We start from the raw sequence: 19,838 nt of genomic DNA, 5'->3' as shown, positions 1-19,838 counted from the left end.
AGACGCCTTACGCTGAATTTATTCCCTTCCCAAGCGCCCCATTTCACTATTCAGCCTCCAGTTAATTTTATGGTCTCTGAACAGGTTGGAAGGGACTGTTCCCCTGTGAATGTGAATAGCTGTGCAAGAGGACATAAGGAAGGGGACTACTGATATTGTATAATTGATTTTGCAGCAATTCCTCTTATTCCCGAGAGCGGTGACGTTCACAATAGTCTGTCACCTATTTCACTGAATAGAGTGAGGCTTCAGGGAACATTACCGCCAAAGAAAAGATGATCGCCAGCATTATTCAAAAATGTTTCAGGTCTGGTAAGCCATAGTCAAAGTCCATCTTCGTCAAACCGAGCCCTGATTGTAGCACTATATGGAAAGTTGAGGGATCAGCTAAATGATTACAATTCATCCCAAGTGGAACACGAGTTTCATGGCAATCCATCCAGTATCATCGAGCTATGCCAGAGAGACATACGCATTAGAGGTGTAACGGTATGTGTATTCGTATTGAACCGTTCAAGTACAGGGCATTCGGTTCGGTAAGCAACGTCCTTTCAGTGCGCCCTTCGACCCAAACAGCTGTTTATGTCTACTACTCGCACGTGGAACAGAAATTCTGGAGCGCAAGTTTTACCCCCATAATGTTGGCAGTGCACCAGCTGTAGCATGCTTGTTGGTTTAGCCTGGTTAGCCGGGTTAATCGAGCTCAATGGACAACAATTTGTGTTAAACTCAGTGATGCCGAGTCTAGGCGAACTATAGGACACAGTCTAGAACTATTGACACAGTCTTGCCAGATCAGATTGACAGTTTCCAGCCCAATCACAACGCCCAATTTAATAAAAACCAGCCCACGGCATAACCTTGCCAGAAACCTGTGTAAAACTGTAAAACCATTAAATGCGCTATAAAAAACACATCATAAGCATACAAAGGTTCATATCTGCTTCAAATAACCAAAGATAAAATGTTAGATAAATAGGTTATCGCAATCCATAAAGAGTGCAGTCAGACAACCAGTTATGATGATGATGACGTTAAGGTAAGTAGGTAAGCTTGTTTGGTAATATCGTTTTCACAATATTTTCAAAACCCTGTAAAATGTTGACAAAAATAGCCCAAATTTCATCTACCAGCCCAAACCTCCCCAGCCGCCCCCCAACCCCCCACCCCGCCCACCTTAATCAAAAGTAGATCAATTTGGAGGAAGCCAGCCAAATCTGGCAACACTGCTAGGGGTGTTTCAGAGTAAAATGTACTATAATTTCCCAATGGTCCATTACTTTTTTGTTGTTTAATAAATGTGTGATTTGATTATAAAAGAAAAGGTAAAAAGTTAGGTAGTGATTTAGCAAATTTCTGCTTGTGAAAATTCATGAGCAAAATCAGTGACTGCAGTCTCTCTCATAGACATAGACTGTATGTTTATGGTCTTGCTAGGATTTGTTGAGGAATGTGTCAATCATGATACACCTGCAGCTGCCTCCCGCCCCCAGCTCTCACGAGCCAATGGGAGCCTGGTCTACTGACAACAGTTTGATTGTCTTTGAGAAAGAACCCAAAACAAATGCCATGTGAGAATGAGGACATAGCTTTACTGCAGCATGTCTGTTCTTTATCTGAAGAGACAAATAGGAGACTTCTGAAGCGAGTACTCCAAAAACAGAGGGATTGGTTGTTAAGGTAAATTGATGCCGGGAGTGTTTGCCTTAAAGTCTGATACCACCGGTTACCACCGAACCAAGAGACCTTTAGCACCGCTAGCATTATGTTTTTATATTTGTTTTGTTACTTGCTCAAGGTCCGTTTTCAAACTGAGGGGGATGCAGCTGAAAGAAGGTTAAAATAGTCAAACACGGCCATCCATGATTAATGGGTATAATGAAGTGTAATTCATTCAGCCATTACACTTCTAGAAGCTATTTATATCTAGACGACGACTATATCTGACTTTGGAGTATTCTGTTAAGTTAATAACTCTGTTAATTTACGCATTCATCTTCCTGTATTTGGCAGCTTCAACTGTGTTAATTTTAGCCTGGATTATATGTTTAACTTCTTCGTATTTGTCTTATATAGTTTGCTCTTCCTTTGTAAAATGTGCCGCTCTGCCTGTCTGTCTGCGAGTCTGTAGACTTGTCCATATCTGTGATTTCACTCAAAACCACTAATGCCAACCTTGTGGTGGTGCAACAGGAAAAGGTCAGGGGGATCCCCAAAGTCAACATGATTCATCCTCCGAGGACAATGAATGTCTATACAAATATTTCATGGCAATCCATCCTGCAGCTTTTGTGATATTTCATTGGTGGACTGACGGCTCAACATTGCCCTCCCTTGAGCCTGCTGCTAGCATGGCTAAAAATAGAAATCACCACAGTCTTGACAAAAGCTTAACAATGTTAGCCTCACAATGGAGTCTTTTGTTTTAAGTCTAGTGGACTGGATGGTATACGTTTTTTTTAAGTCCTCCAATAAAACCGAATCAAGGAAGAAAGAAAAAAACAGCAGGTGCGACTGCATTTTAAAAGGTGTTTCAAAACATGACTGATTATACTACAGCCTTTCTTCTCAGGCAGGTCGTTCTGAGCCTCGGGGCCCTGACAGATGAGGTGCTGTCACTCCTGGTCTCTCTTCTGGGACAGCCTGAGGGCTCCTGCCAGGTGACCTCAGGCTGTGTGAGTGCTCATACAGCCTTCAAAGCTCTATAATATTGCAGCGAACCAGGACATGAAGCGCATTTAAGGCTCAAATTTGAGATCTGTTCTGAAAATTCCAGGCAGCCTGTGTGAGGAGGATCAAACAGAGGTGACATGATCCCGTCTCCTACGTCTTGTTTTAAGTCTGGATCTGGTCTGTCAGATTCATGTCAGCCACAATCTGCTTTAGCCCTTAAAGTACATCAGAGGAAAACAGCTGTTCATGAACTCGCATCAAATACAGCCACTCACTCCCCACTGAGCCATTCTGTGCCCACATTTCAAGGGTTTTACTTAGAGAGCTGAGCGCAACGATATTATTCACCACAGTGTCCGACTGTTGGCCACTGGGAGCTGCCCAGTATAATGACAGTCATTACTGGTGACCACCGGAGAGCTTCACTATGAGCAGCTGGAGGATAAATGCTTCCACTGGCTGCGGAACAAAAACAAAACGGAACATTTACATAAATTATAATTTTAAATGCACATAATAACTAGTAAGTGTTGGGATCTTTATATACAGGAAGATCCAATGCCAACTGGAAATAAATACAGCTTTTTTATTGAAATGTAAAAGACAATATTTTCTTTTTAAAATATTCCAGATGTAAAACTATTCAGTGTTATTGAATACTATTTTTTACATTTTATTTCCCAAACATGTTGTCTTTCTCTTATCGTAACTACCACAAAACCAATCAACAAAACTTGAGTATGAGTACACACAAACACACTCTGTCTTTAATTTGTATATGTTATTTTTGGGGATTTTTTTGCACTGGAATTACAGAAGAAATATTTATTGGGTGCCTTTTATTGCCTCAGTTGCAAGAAATAACACAGGAAAAAATACAATATTATGTTTTACAAACTTATGAAGCCCTTAAGTGCAAACATGTAAACAAATGTCCCCTGGAAGTTTCAATATTGAGAAGATTGGCTGTATAATTAGTGGGAAAAAAACAATTAAATTCATGTTATTGATGACTTTCTCTAAAGTGGACAAAGACTTGCTCTGCTCAAAAATCCCCAAACCGGCTCGTTAATTAGTTCTAGTGGAGAATGGCACTAATGCTGCCTCATTTAAAGTTTAAATACCCCGTGTACCGCTCATGATTTTGGTGCTCAGAGTGAGAGCATCTCCCAAAAGACATATAGACAAAGAATTAACATTAAAACAAAATCTTTAATCCCATTTTTGTTTTTTGTCCTTCAGATGTTGTAACTCATATTAAACCCATATTACACCGTAAAACAATGGCTGCGTAGTTAAAGACGCTGCTCTAAAAATATAAAGGTCACAAGTTTGATTCCCAGAAAAGATAAGGTGTGTCCATCAACTGCCGTGCGTTCTGTTGAAGTGTCCTTGAGCCCAACACCGAGCTCCTATCTGCTCACTGGAGGTCACCCTGGATAAGAGAGCATGAAGTGCTCTTACTGTAATTGCTTCATGATTATCTTTGACCGTACTGTGCACCTCCGCTGAGGCAAATTCACCAAAGTCTGGGGGCCCGCGTCACAAATCCGGTCATAAAAAAATAATGGGAACACAAAAATACTTAGAACTTTAAAGGTGCAAAGTCTAATACCTGGACAGAATTTTCGTAACTAACATTATAAACAGAACGTGACGTTCAGTGTGACAGTGTTGACGTTTTGTCAAACACATTTGTGTATTGTGTTGCAGAGATATCTACTGAAATGAGCATGCTAACCAGCTAGCCCCGGCCCATCCTGACTTGTTATACCACTTCAGTCACTGTAGCGTCCAGTCTGCCCTAAGTCCAGAAAACAAAGAATTAGAGCTGCCCCGAGGGCTTATCAATACCGTTGAAGGTGCAGTACATATCCATGTACGTTTTGATAGTTTGTTTATTCTCCTGCCCTTCGCAGAGAGGACATCACGAAAATACAAGGGCTGTCAAAGTTAACACAATAACGCGTCAACACAAATTTGTTTAAACGCCACTAATTTCTTTAACGCAACTTCCGATTTGAAGGCTGTAGCGGGATCAGTTTTATAGCTAGAGTGAAGATACTGGCATCATATGAAACTGGAATCCATTGCTGCCAACCATGTTATACTAAGGCAAATGCTGAGGCTGAATAATGCACCAAACTTTGGCCGGAATTTTGCATAAATTTTGGTGAGGAAAATCTGGCATGGCCATTTTCAAAGGGGTCCCTTGATGTCTGACCTCAAGTTATGTGAATGAAAATGGGTTCTATGGGTACCCACGAGTCTCCCCTTCACAGACATGCCCACTTTATGATAATCACATGCAGTTTGGAGCAAGTCATAGTCAAGTCAGCACACTGACACACTGATAGCTGTTATTGCCTGTTGGGCTGCAGTTTGCCAGGTTATGATTTTAGTATATTTTTTTATGCTAAATGCAGTACCTGTGAGGGTTTCTGGACAATATTTGTCATTGTTTTGTGTTGTTAATTGCTTTCCAATAATCATTATATACATACATTTGCATAAAGCAGCATATTTGCCCACTCCCATGTTGATAAGAGTATTAAATACTTGACAAGTCTCCCTTTAAGGTACATTTTGAACAGATAAAAAATGGGTAATTAATTTGCGATTCACACAATCTCCATTAAATGTTTTAAACGATTGACAGCCCTAGAAAATATTAATTGCTTTCTCGTTTCTGCCACTTTGGATTTAATCTAATAAACTAATTATCACAGCGTACACCGACTGCACAGCCACCAGTTAGTGCACAGTAAACACAGATGGCTAAACTATAGGCAGACGCCACACGTGAAGATAATAAAATAGCATAATCTAATCTAACTTAATCTAAAATCCTCATGAGGTTTGTGCTGCATGAAAATGTTGACATATTTACAAAAGTCTAAAGTTCAAAATTTTTTACAAAAGGGTTATAAAATCAAATAAATAGATTATCACAAAACATGTCAGCTAATGTCTGCGTCCCCCTCTGCCTCTCCTTCTACCTTGGCCTCGCCGACAGGGGGATGACTCGTGTGTTTCCCCTGCACCTGCGACCTCCACATCCGGCTCACACTCATTCACAAGAATAGCATCTTGTTGCAGTTCACAGATGACCTCTCCCTCGCCCTTTGCGTTTCCCCTCTCGTCTTCTATCGTCTCTTTTGTTGCAGCCTCCTCCGTCAACTCTAGCTGCTCCTCTACCATCATCTCCTCCTCCTCCTCCTGCTTCACTGTAGCACCGTTGTTTAAGGTAACCGTCATCGCAGTGATGGCGTTGTTGATGCTGTTGTTACTGGTGGCGATGGCCTGCTCCAGTTTGAGGCGATACTGCTCGGCCTCTTGCTCCTTCTGCAGGAGCTGCTGCTGGTACCCCTGGGCTTTAAGATTGGCTTCCTGCAGCTGCCGCTCCAGCTGCTCACGACTTTCTTTGACCTTCTGGAAATAAAACAAACAGATTAGTGGTTAAAGCATCAAATTAGATTAGACAAAGTAGATTTTGGTGTCTCATGGGCATTATTCAGAGTTTTTCAAAAGGTACAAAAGGTAAACAAGTAGTTGTCCACAGTGGCTCTGTGTAGGTGCATGCTATGAAATAGCTTTTTGTTTTGCTGTGTTGCATATGTATATGAAAAAGGTTTAAACAATAGATATGTACATCAATACTCCTGGTTTACCTTGTCTTTTAGGCTGATGTGATTGGCTGCGGGGTCTGTCTTCCTTTTGCGTGTGGGCGTGGCCTGCCGAGGCTCCTCGACCACCACCTCCTCTGTGATTGCGCTGGCTGGCAAAGCCACCACTGCAACCGCAAAACAAAAAGTGTCAGAGAAGGCTCTTACAAAGAGTCCGTGCAGAGCTGTGAACTTTTGAACATATTTTCTTGTTTACTTTTCTTTCGGTCTCAGGACTCTATGTGTGTGTACTGGTAGTTCTGCAAGATCTATTTCATCTACTGTACGTATGCACAATTTCATTGTGTGGTTCCAGAAAGATTAGATCCTTTAGAAACTGAGTTAGGAGTCCTCTTTTTGTTTTATTTCTGTCTTGGATTTGGCAACACCCACCTACCGGTTCTTACAATAAATAAATTAAAGGGATAGTTCGGACTGTTTGAAGGGGGGTCTTATGAGGTACTTATCCATAGTAAGGGTATTACTTACAGTAGATGGCGAGAAATAGGCAGGAGTAAAAATAAACCTATTAGAATAATCAATATTAGTTTAAGTGTATATTCAGAATATTTTAACCGCTTTATGTTGCCGTCAGACAGCCCTTTGTGATGGGGAACTGAAGCCACTGTATCCGTCTATGCTCACTTCAAAGTCACCAGACTCCATTGACAACAACAGTAATTTTACTTGGCAGAACATGGGAATTGCTGGTCTACCGCTGCCTCGATGGGTTAGTTTGTTTGTGTTATTGTGTGACTTAAAAGATTAATTTGGATTTACTAAAGTCACACAATAACACAAACAAACTAACCAACTGAGGCAGCGGTACACCTGCAACCTCCGTGTCCTGCGAGGTAAAATGACTGTTTATCTCAAAGGAGTCTACACTTAAGCTGCTGCTTGCTTTCCTCCAGTGCCGGTACTCCTGTCTGCTTCTCCAAACTGGGGGCATTCCAACCTCCATTTACTGTAGGTATTGCACTGATTATGACTATGGATAAGTACCTCATACAATCCCACTTCAAAAAATCCAAACTATCCCTCTAACTGGTTTTAAGTTGCTTCTTTTCCCCTACTTGCAATATGGTATTTGTCATACTTAAAATGATAAATAAATACATTTCTGAATAGACAGTCCTCCACTAGACATTCAAGATGTCAAATAGTCTCTGTTTTGTATTTTCTCCCGTCACATATAAATCCATTTAATAAGCAGCTATTTGCCACTTATAGTAATATGTATTCAGGATTTGTTCTAGGGTTTTACATGGCTCATGTTTGAAACGAAGATGCAAGTAACAGCAAACTGCAATGTCGTGAATGTCTTGAATTCTCCACAGCGTGTGCAGAATTGTAATACTCTAACTAGCTAATGCTAATGTGGGTATTTTCTTATGTGGGTATTTTCTTTATTGACGTTATATTGCTGCTTTCTAAGAAACTCTTCATTTACGGTGTCAAGGCATCCCTATTCTCAGTTAGGTCCTGATCAGTATTCAAGAGCACTGTTCTGCTGCCCACTCACTCTGCTGCCCCTGCAGGGTGAAGATGAACTGCTGGCCCATAGTCGCTGGCTGCAGGTTGCCGTGTTGGTCCGTCACTATGGTAATGACCCTCTGCCCGCCGTCGCCCACCACATGCTGAATGGTTGTTTCCACCGACTCCGCAGCCATGACGTCCTCTGACTTGCCTGAAGAAACAGTTGGCCTGTATTGTTAGATAACAGCCACCGTCTAGGACTACTCCAACATTATGATGCCGTGCTAAAATGAACCAAGGCCAGAATGTTACACAACCACAAAGAAGGAAAAAGATATAATGTTTTATACATTTTCAGACACTCGGTGGACGGTTAAAGAACTGTAAAATAATTTGGATGTGCCTCCTTCTTTGTCTTTTCTCCAGTTTCATTACATTGTTGTTCTAATGCTGTCTAACATTTTGTTTCTGTTCTAGATCGTGGTGTCCAGTCCAGATGTTTCACGTATGATTATACTGTATGTCTCTCGAGACAACACAGTAAGTCTCCTGAGGTTTCTTTTTTCCTGAGTTTGTATTTCACATCCGTCCCATCTGTTGTTAATTCATCACTTTTGTCACTTATTTTCTGTACTTTATCACTGCACCTAAACACAACTGATGGATGCATGTAGGGCTATACTGAATAGTTCGAAGCTTCATATATAATATTGACATTCAAATTCTAAATCAACATTTGAATGCTGCGCATCTTTTTCTTTTTTCTTTTTTTTTGCATTTCTATTTATTGTGTTTAAACACAGTATTTCTGCACAGTTGCAGATAAAGATCAGGCAACGCTAATATTATTAGTATTATACTATTTGTAGAATTAGATTCCAGTGGTGGCTGCGTAGGATTGCTTCTGACTCGTGTGATCCAAACATTTCCAGTAGCTTCAGAGCGTTGTAAAATCCAAAAGCCAACATTTATTGAAAAAAGATAAATATAAAATAGATTATCCAACCAAATATTCTGCGTCGATCCATATTTGTTGGCGTTTAGCCTTTCAAAAACAACATTTTCACTGCGATGAAAAAAACAGTTTGCTCTCCTGCTCGCTGCACACAGAGGGAGACTCACACTGACAAATTGTATTCATTAAAGCGAGTTGATTTAATAAAAAAAAGACCCATTTAATCCGATGAATCACTTCATTTAAATTGAGGATTTTGTTCGAGATTTTTTTTCTTCAGGTGATGACGTCATTAAATATGACGGTAGAAGCTTTGAATTAAAAAAAAGTAATTCGGTACAACCCTAGATGAATGTGTGCTGTCTACCTGCGGATGTCTTGGTAGTGGTGACCAGGTCTGAGAGGTTGACCAGCCCACCAGCACGGATGATGTAGTGGGCCTCTGGGTCGATGTTTACCTGGTTCTGCATGCCGTCCTGTGAACACACACACACACACACACACACACACAACAGGGGCTGTGGTTATATTAAACTCTGTTGCAGTTAATGATAAATTAAAAACTGATCTTTTGAACAAGAGTTTGAGAACGTTTCAAATGAAATCATATGTGATTATATTCAAGAAAATGGAAGTGTGGTAAATTCTGCACTAATCCAAAAGTTGGCCTAAGTGTTTAAACCTGCAATAACTGATTTTATTAGAGATGCTCTTTTAGCTCTGCTTTCCTCTGAAAGTCAGGGGCATCATATCAACCCAGAGGGTATTTTGACATTTTAATAACTGATATCTAAATACTAATTTCTTATTATTTTAATTGATATTTGCATGCCCTTTTGAGGGAGAAAGGGGTATATAATACAATGTCTAATGATCTCTTTTTTAGATTAATGTGTAATCCAATAAAAAAATTACAGGCATAAAATGAAATGAAACACTGAAACACTTTGATGTATAAAACTGGATCCTAGCAACTGTTTCAGCTGTCTGAAGATAAAAGGTTTAAACAAAAGATAAGAAAGTAGATAGCATCTGTATTGTGTTATTGGAACTGACAATTTTAGCCACTTGTTCAATTCTTTTAGAAAGAGTCCCAGCGAAACAGTTTTTTGGGGTTCAAATGCCCTGAAGAAGGTGAAACTGATCTGTGCGGCTGAAAGTAAGAAATCGTTTTGAGAATCATTTCATTGATGGTATGACGATCTCTTTTTTTAAATTGGCTCATTTTCCGAGCAAAGGTAATCGTGCGGTTAATGGTGGATCAAATAGGATGGCCGCGATAGGTGTAGGCTGAGGTTTAAAACCAATAGTTTGTTTGATTGTTTATCCACTGATGATTCATTTTCAGTGTAGCGGTGATGTGATTTCATCTGAAGGAGACATTTTATCTCTACAGACTTGATAAGAAAGAGAAAGAATATCATTATTCTGTGTCCGTCTCAACCTAAAATGTTCAATAGTTTAAATTTGTTCTTGGCAGCTAAAAGCACAGCAGTAAGTTAAATGAATAGTTTGGGTGTTTTGAAGTGGGGTTGTATGAGGTACTTCTCCATAGCCAGTGTATTACCTACATTAGATGGCAGTCGGCACGCCCCCAGTTTGGAGAAGCAGACAGGAGTACCAGCACAGGAGCAAAGCAATGTATTGCTGTGGACAGGGGCAGCAACAAAATGTATGTTAGCCACCTAAAAAAATCAGTTTAAGTGTATGCCAAACTGTTGGTGTGCTGACCGCCATCTACTGTAGGTACCTCCTACAACCCCACTTCAAAACACCCAAACTATTCATTTAACATAGCTATACCCATGAAAAGTAAATGCACTGTAATTCATATATATCCCACAAAATCAATTTGTATGGAAGTATAATAAGCGGCGAACGCCGCGTAGGGAGAAGGTCGGGGTGGATGGGTTGGCCAAAAAAAACAGACTTTCGCCCAGGAGACTGGTGTTCATGTCCTGTGTGAAGCCACAAGTTAATGTTGATTTATTTGTCACATACTGTAACTTCCGTACTTAAGTAACGCCACTTCCGCAATCTTTTCCTAAACCTAACAAGTAGTTTTTGTCACGGAACTTCCGTACTTAAGTTATGCCACCTCCGGTGTGGCGTAACTTGGTGTAACACGATCTTTTCCTAAGCCTAGCTAAGTAGTTTTGTTGCTTAAACCTAACCAAGTTGTTTCCTGTGACGACGGGAGTTTATTTTGAAAAGACTGGAGGGGAAATAGACGCTGGACATTTGTAGGAAAACGCACAAAATATGAGGACTAACTTTTCGTAAGACACCATACGAAGCGTTGTATGAGAATATGGTGTCTATGGATAAGTACAACTTTACTTCAAAAAATCCAAACTATCCGTTTAATTTCAGATCAGAAATACATATATCACTCATGGTGATTCAGCCCTTTCAAACACTGACCTCAGGGGAGCATTTCACACTCATGGCTTAGGTGGGTGTTTATGATTCATAGACATGTGTCAGTTCCCTTCTGTATGCAGCCATCTTGCATGGGTCAACCAGTTGCTTTTGCTCGAGGCCCTACTATCTGTATCGTGGCTGGCTGAAGAGGCCTGTCCAAGGAGAGGAGTTATCTAATGTCTACTAGAACCTCCTACATACCACCTGAAGGCCCACACTCACCTCTGTTACATAAGGCCTTGGTAGGAGAGCATGTGGGCCTTTTGAAATCTCATTTTGTCCAAAAATACATTGTCCACTAATTTCAACAAAGTCCTTAACCACAATTCTGTTATTCTAATTATTAGTGTGGATTCTTTATGTTTTCAAAGACGAGGTCTAATCCGATTTTGTGTGAAATTGTGTGTAAATGCGGGTGTTATGGTAAGTAACTGTTCGCAACATGGCTGTCTGACAGAGAGAGGCTGCACGGCCACTGAAACCATAGCAACACCGACGAGAGTCCGACTGGAGCTTCGCTAGTCGCACTTAGAAAACATCAAACGTATTTTTGAAATCACTGGGGCACTGTGCAAACATGTCTGCGGCGCCTGCAGTATCACACTTTTGTCTTCTTATTGTCTTTCTACGTTTCACCTCCTCTTTCCGTCTTTTTGTTAATCTCCTCCGCTCCCCCATTTCTCTTCTCCTTCCCCCTCCTTTATGTTTCGCTCGCCCCCTAATCTCTGTCCATCTTTCCCCCGCCCTCCCTGCCTCTCTCACGAGCCCCTCATTTATCCATCTGTGTCTCCTTGTCTTCCCCGCCTTCATCTATCCGTCCATCTCTCTCGCCGTCTCTCCTCCCCGTCTTCATTTTTACCTGCCTTGGCTGAAATGTGCTTGGTCATTTCCTGTCTTTCTTTAATGTCTCCTGTTCTGTTACCTTTCTTTATAACCTTGCAAAGAAGTGTTTTGGTGTTTGAGACGCCAACAGAAACAGAAATGACCTGACTCCACTCGTCTCTGCTGTTCTGTCCCCCTCCCTGCATGCCTCACCTGTCCTTTCCCTCTTGTCTGTCCTTAAATCTATTTATTTCCGTCTACATTTTTCTCCCTCCCCTCTTAATGCCTCTTTTTTCTTTCCTTTCCCTCGTCCCCATTTATATCTGTCTTCTTCATCCATCCTTGTCTCTCTCTCCTTCATTTGTCTCTCTGACACCTCACATCTCATTCAGTGTCTTTGCCAAAGTACTGTTTTTCTCTCCTTAATGTCTCTGTCTCTCTCTCCTAGAATGTCTCCGTCTCTCCCCATCCTCCATCCGTCCACCTGTAGCAGTATCATCAGCTCAGTGTTGCTGGTATCCATGGCGATGTCGAAGGGCGTCTTGTCGAACTTGCTGAGGCAGTGGACGTCTGCGCCGTACCTCAGCAGGAGCTCGGCCACCTCCCTGTGGCCGTGCTGAGCCGCCCAGTGCAGCGCCGTCATCTTCAGCATGTCTTTGGCGTTGATGTCGGCGCCGTTCTGCGCAGATGCACGGCGCCCCCCGGTGGCGAGACAGTGGGAGGAAAAAAAACACAAAAAGAGAGGGAGACAAAAGGGAAGTGATGAGAAAAGATGTCTGCGACTAGGCAGGTAGGTAAAGTGGAGTGTACACAATCTATCAATGTTGAAAACAGTGTAACAAGGTTGAAAAATGTAATTTAAGTCTCTGAAACATTAGACAAGCTTCAAATGTTGTTGTTTTTTATCTCCAAAGCAGAGATTAGAAAATTGTTTGATGGCATTTTGGTACACATTCAAACAACTTCAGACACTGAAACCAAAGTCATCTGTTACAAATCAATTTTATACTGTAGTAATATCTTTACTTTATTTAGGAAGTGGCACATATAATCACCAATCACATTTGGGTGTGGAATGTCCCAGTGTCCATATTATTTTGGCCATGTTGTGTATAATGTCCTTACCAGGCCCTTCTTACCTACTATATACCATAATAATTAGAATATTATGGCAATATCAATATCCACAATCATTCATTTGACAATGTGTAAAACATTAAAGGGGGGCTACGCCCATTTTCAAAATTCATACATGTTATTCCTATGGTCTAAGACAGTCCAATACATATTTGGCATCATGAACAGCTCTCTCCCAAATCCAAACTAGAGTGCTAAAAGCATGTACCTGTCATAGCATAGGGTATAAAGTGTGGAGCTGCTCCGTAGACAATGAAGAGGGAGAGATGTTCTAGATGACGCTGAGAGTACACAGGGGGGGTTTCTGAATATATGGGAACATTTTCTGAGTATATGGGAACATTTTCTGTTTCACCACTGACAGCACTACAATAGAATAAAGCTCATTTGAGTATAAAAAAAGAAAACAACATAAAATCAGTCTCCCATTCATTATCTATGGAGCAGCTTCAGACTTTAGACCCTATGACATCACAAGTTTGAGACTTACTTCTCTGGTTTCAGGCTTTGAGATAGAGAGTAGCTCATGTTCACAAATATTGACTGAATTTCTTAGGCCATGGAAATAACATATTGGAATTCCCCCTTAACGCGATATGATCATATCATCACAATACCAAACCATAACTGCACTGAAACAGCACATGTCTCTGCTCACCTGCACTAACAGGTCCACTAAGGTGGAGTGACCCTCTGAGGCGGCCATGTGAAGAGGGGTCTTGTCCACTTTGGTCCGGGCGTCCCTGCTGACGCCGGCACGCAGCAGCACCTCGGCGGTGGAGTGATGACCGTACTGGGCTGCGAGATGCAGCGGCGACGAGCCCAGCTGGAGGATAGAGAGATGAGAAGGGGAACCAGATATGTAAAAGAGCAGCTGGAGGTGATTTTTTATTATTTGTATTCAGGGAAAGTTCACTTAACATGAAGCACCCCCGCCCCAACAGTGCCATGGTTTGTATTCACACAGTTGCACGGCGCCTTCACATCTGAGTTCAACCACAGCTAATGTTCAGTGCTCGAGGGAAACTCTGTAGTGGTCATTGAAGAAAGGTAAAGTAAATCTCAATCATCTCCGGGTCAGAAGCTCAGATCTCTGACTTCCGCGCTAATTTCTCTGACTTTCAGGCTGCTGCTGTGTTGGTTATGGATACCAAGGATTTAGTATACTTTGATAAAGTCAGGGGACTCTTGAGAGACAGATTAAAAACAGAATGGTTCAAATAAATGCTGCAGAGTTTCTCCAGACTTTCTGTTAAAAATCAGAGCCACGAATTCAAAGACCTCATCCACATTGTGGAAATCATCTAAATATTCAGCCTTGACCTTTAGATAACTCTAAGTTAAGCTTTCTGTACTCCAACACAACAAACTCTGCCCGGCTGGCACTCATGTTTCCACCGTGGATGTATTCCACTATTCCACCGTTATCTACCGGCACACAGCAGACTTCAGAACGAGACTTCTCCTTGAGCGAGACTTTTTCCATAATGTCAGACACCTATAATAACAATCGGAGCCTGTCATGGCAAAAAGCCTGTGAGCAGATTAGTGGCATGAATCCACTAAGTCATATGCCCTTTAACACTGCAACTACTGTGTATTTCTAAAATGTGACACACTGTCTCAGATGAATGACAGAATTCCACTTTAAAATCGATTCATTTTGACACCTTTCAATCTGTTCTTGTATAGTAGATACAGGCGGCATTAGGGAAGAGAACATTCAATAAAACTACATTAGTGTTGCACAGCGCCTTTGAGCATTAAATTATAAATGAAGGTTATATATAGATGTGATCAGTGGAGTCAGAGGAAGTGCCTGTGGATTTTTTTATGTTGACTTGTACGTTTTTCAAAAATCTAAATATTTAAAACAATTGCTCTTTCATTACTGTAATAAGTACATAGAGAATCATTTTAACAGTTTGCAGGCCAATTAAATTAATAAAAAATGCAGAGTAGAATAAAATAATACAAAGATGCTGAATGTTCTGTGCTTGTAGTAAAAAGCCATAAAAGTATTGTACATTATGGTGCAATGGAGATTTATTAAAACAAATTAGGTGATGCAACTACTGGTATCCCTTTTGCTATTTAGACTGAATGCTTGTGTAAAATATGGATAATATTTCAGCTGAAACAATAAGTTCATTAATCGATTAGTCCATCCCCAGAAAAATAATGGGCAATATTTTGTTTATCAATTTTTCAGCTTCTCAGTTTTGATGATTTGCTGCTTTTGTTTGTCTTATGTGACTGTAAACTGTATACGTTTTGGACTGTTGGTCAGACAAATTATGACATTTGATCACCTTTGAGTTTTAAAAAATTGAGAGGAACATTTCTCAGTATTTTCTGACATTTTGTAGACCAAATTATGAATAGATTAATCGAGCGGAAACTGATCAGTTAGTTTCAGCCCTAAGGTATAGTTTAATAGGTTTCACAGATATGTGACAAGTTGTTATATATGCATAGTCAGTTTATTTCAAGTGCAAATTTCTGTAACTGAGAATGGCAAATTGCACAGCAACCTTGTTGACCTGCACCTACATGCAATTTAATTTGTTTTTCCTTCTTTGAACAGAGATAAAGCATGAAAGATATGCGTTTGCAGGTACAGGACAGAGTTCAGTAAAGACAGATATGAGTATTTGAGTGTTGTTTTTTCCTTCAGTAATTGTCAATGTTTCTTTTACTTTTTCCTGTCTTTGGAGCTCAAAATGAGGCCTCAGCATTACCGTCACTCTGCCATTGCATGGTGACAGAAACATTAAGAGCTGCTTTCTGTTTCTTGCCAGCAGATGCGGGTTCACACTCAAGCCATTACGGATTAGCCTGAAGATTATTCCATAATTAACGCATATAAACCTCACCCAGTCTGTGGTGAACGGAGCCCCATTGGCCATCAGAGCTTTGACATCGTCATCCTGTCCACTTCGCACTGCCTCCAGCAGCTGCTGCCCAAGATGCACCAGTGACATCTGTTGACAGGTAGGAGAAACACTCTCAAACTGAGGACAAAGCAGTCAGGCAAGGAGAAACATTTGAACTGAGCACAAGTTAATGTACTGTAACAGTATGTGTTGTTTCTTTTGTGGGAAATTATAATATCCAGAATAATCAGTATTTTGATGCTGGTTTGTCTCATGTTTAGCCAATGTTTTGCAAATTATGATCTTTACAAATGTTTCCAATATTCCTTCAGTTTTATGAGACTAGGGCTGAACGATTTTGAAAAAAATATCTAACTGCGATTATTTTTACAGATATTGCAATTGCGATATGATTTGCAAAATTAGAGGGAATGATAATATTTACATGATTATTCTCATTTTCATTGAAAAACATTTAAATTATTATGGTGTGGTTTTTGCGGGGATTGCGTTAAGATTTCTGTCCATTTGTGAGGTCACAAATATACAATATTTAGACCATTGCACGGTTTTAAACGCAAAAATTCTAAAGTTTATTTCCTGTTGCAGTGTATGTAAATAACATCAGCTGACAGGAAGTAAACACGGATCCAAACTGTTGCCTAGCAACGCAATCCCGTTTCCAATTCCATTGAAATGTGCTAAAAACAGAGCGTTTCAGACAAGAGGGTAAATACAGGTATATTTAGATGGACAGTATGAGGAAAATAAAGTGTTTTTTGCACATTAAAGCTTCTATTAGAAACACAAAATACAAGTATGAACCTGAAAATGAGCATGATATGGGACCTTTAAAGTTTTACGTTCCTCCATTGCTTTTTACTGTTGTTAGTGTAATGTGTGAGTAATTACAGTGATGGTAAACAAGGGAAATAATAAGCAAAAATAAGGAATGTACAAACTGAACATTTTAATAGCTCATCCGTGCATCGTAAAACTTATAACTGATTTGTATTAGGAGTTTATATGGCAGTGCTATGTTGACACACAAATGAAAGCTTCTCTCTGCTCCAAGCTATAACAACACGAGTCAAATTTCTCACTCAGTAAAATAGAAGATGTCCAATTCATTTAACAATATAATTTGACACCCAGTTAATTGAGGTTTGTTCCGGTGGAAGTTGCTGCTAGCAAAGGAGCAGTTTCCACATCCGCTAGTGAATCCTCCAAACCTCAGTGAGGAGCAGCAGCTCTGCTCGGATATCTAATAACAATATCACGTCTTTAACTACATTTATAACTACAATACACAACCCATTACCTCTGCCCTGACAGTAGAGAGCATAACGGTACTAACAGTAGCTGTTACTGTATTCATGTTTATCACTGTTAGCTGTTTACAAGCCTCTTTGAGATATAACATAATGTATTCATATTCATACTTTCATCGTGGTATACTTGCCTTTAAAGTGGCGATGTCAAAAGAGTATTAATTTCGCTGATTTTTCTGGTAAACGTCGGGTGATTGTTACACTTTCGTAACTTCTTTTCGCGAAAAACAAAAACAATTTTGTTTTTTATTATTTTGTGTATTAAAAATGGCGGCGACGTGACGAACGTAAAGAGAGGCGGTTGGAATGTGGCTGTTCCGGTTGGACTTTTCAAAATAAAACAAACAGAATACTTAAATAATTATATATAGTGTATACTATATATACTATATAAAATATAAATATATAATATATATATACTATATACTGGAGCCAACACGCTTGTTTTGTGATGTGAAGGTGAAGATTCAGCTCACAACAGTTGAAGCCAACACTGTAAAGATAAACAAACCCATCATCAGAATAGGGTTTTTTCTATTTATTTTTCTGGAAGGAAAGCTTCTTCAAATGAATAAAAAAAACACGGTGTCTGTTTGTCACTAGCAAGCAAACAAACTGTTGTTACAAAGTGCTTTACAGAACAAAGAAAAGAGGAGTGAATAAAAGAGAGAGAGAATGATTTAAGGACAGAAAGTCTGCAAACAACAATAAAAACCATAAAACCATATCACCACAAGCTCTCTAACTTTAATCACACTGTAGTTGCCTTGTGCATATTGTAGAAAGCCAGAATAATGATAATAATAATAAAACACCACTGAGAGTAATCCCATTTTCAGCATTGTCTAATAATAAATAATAAATCAGTGTTGCTGTTGTAGCTGGTAATTAATGAAATACAACTGTAAAATAAAACAGTAAAATATGAAACAAACTAAATAACTGGAGCAAACAAGCTTGTTTTGTGATGTGTGGCTATCGCACTCTCTTCAATTTTGAGCAAAAGTTGGAAAGAAATCCAATAATGGATGTCTATTTGAATTTAAATCTTTGTATATTGTTGTAAACCCTAGTACACAGCTAAGCTCATACAGGCTATGTTTTCCCATGCCAATAAAGCCCCTTTGAATTGAATTTGGATTGAACTGTTCAAGAGACAAAACCCGCGCAGAGCAGCCGGACCAGACCTATATGTATATATATATATATATATATATATATATACATATACATATATATATACTATATAGAATATGTATATATATATATATATATATATATATATACTAATAACCTTTGCATTAACTGAAAATGACAAATTTTGGTTTCGACTAAAGCAGCCCACATGATATACTGTGATATAACGACAATAGATTGTGTTTTCTAAGAAGTAAGTTTATTTTGAAGGTATATCCGGTTCTGGCTTTGGTGTTGTTAGTTAACTTCACTTAGTGTAAGAAGACAGCAGCAGAGTTGGTCTGTGCAGAGTTGGTCATAGTGTGTTTATTCAAACATTTTGGAAAATATGAATTATTTGCAGTAATGTTTTTTTTTTTAATTCCATTTTCCTGACCATTTAGGCAAGGCAAGGCAGCTTTATTTGTAGAGCACATTTCAGCAACAGGGCAATTCAAAGTGCTTTACATAAACATTCAAGAACATTGTGACAAAGTGCAAAAGAACATTAAGACATAATTAAAACAGTTATAAAAACATAAAAACATTCAATATTAGAAAATAAAAACAAGCTAAAAATAAAAGCTAGGATAGAAGCTCAAATAGAGTATAACACAAGAGTAAAAGCTCTAGTGCAGTATAAGATCATTATCTGGTTTAATAAAAGGCAGCAACAAACAGGAAAGTTTTAAGCTTTGATTTAAAAGAACTCAGAGTTGGAGTTGGTCCTGCAGGTTTCTGGGAGCTTGTTCCAAATATTTGGTGCATTAAAAACTGAACGCTGCTTCTGCATGTTTAGTTCTGACTCTGGGGACACTAAGCAGACTTGATCCAGATGAACCTGAGAGGTCTGGATGGTTCATAACATAGCAGAATATCAGAAATGTATTTTGGCCCTAAACCATTTAGTGCTTTGTAAACCAGCAGTAGTATTTTGAAATCAATTACTTACTTTACTTGACTTGAAACTTGCTGGCTGTAAGTGCTGAATAAAGGCTATTCAGTGAGTTTAGGGACCTGATTATACATGATGTCCCCCTGAGGTGTCAAGGAAAGGCATAATGAGTCTATGGTTTATTATACCCCATTACAGTGTTATATTAGGGGTAATTTTACGCCCACAGCAGAATGAGTTAGTTCAGTATGCCCTCGGCTCTTATTAGCCGTATTTTACCTTCATATAAAATGAGAAGAAAAGCCCAGAGGTTATTTGATGAAATCAAAAAAAAAGTCAAACAAGCACAACAAATTAAACAGAATGAAAGCTGTACATAAAAAAAAATAATAAAATACATTTTAA

At 39.4% G+C, this 19,838-nt stretch overlaps 1 protein-coding gene across 1 annotated transcript; it reads right to left on the bottom strand.

The window, feature by feature from the left end:
* Nucleotides 1–5,257: 5,257 nt before the first annotated feature.
* On the bottom strand, nucleotides 5,258–17,654 carry LOC119497613 (GA-binding protein subunit beta-1-like). Its single transcript, XM_037785847.1, has 8 exons — nucleotides 17,494–17,654; nucleotides 16,032–16,139; nucleotides 13,814–13,981; nucleotides 12,503–12,697; nucleotides 9,140–9,248; nucleotides 7,864–8,028; nucleotides 6,345–6,466; nucleotides 5,258–6,105 (listed from the first exon to the last, which is right to left on the bottom strand). The coding sequence occupies exons 2-8, from the start codon at nucleotides 16,137–16,139 to the stop codon at nucleotides 5,638–5,640; spliced, it is 1,335 nt and encodes a 444-aa protein (XP_037641775.1). The 5' UTR covers nucleotides 17,494–17,654; the 3' UTR covers nucleotides 5,258–5,637.
* Nucleotides 17,655–19,838: the final 2,184 nt, after the last annotated feature.

Source organism: Sebastes umbrosus, chromosome 11, assembly GCF_015220745.1.
Source record: "Sebastes umbrosus isolate fSebUmb1 chromosome 11, fSebUmb1.pri, whole genome shotgun sequence".
NCBI classification, from domain to species: Eukaryota; Metazoa; Chordata; class Actinopteri; order Perciformes; family Sebastidae; genus Sebastes; species Sebastes umbrosus.
Note: the sequence above shows the minus strand (reverse complement) of the source record. Positions and strands in the feature narration are given on the sequence as shown.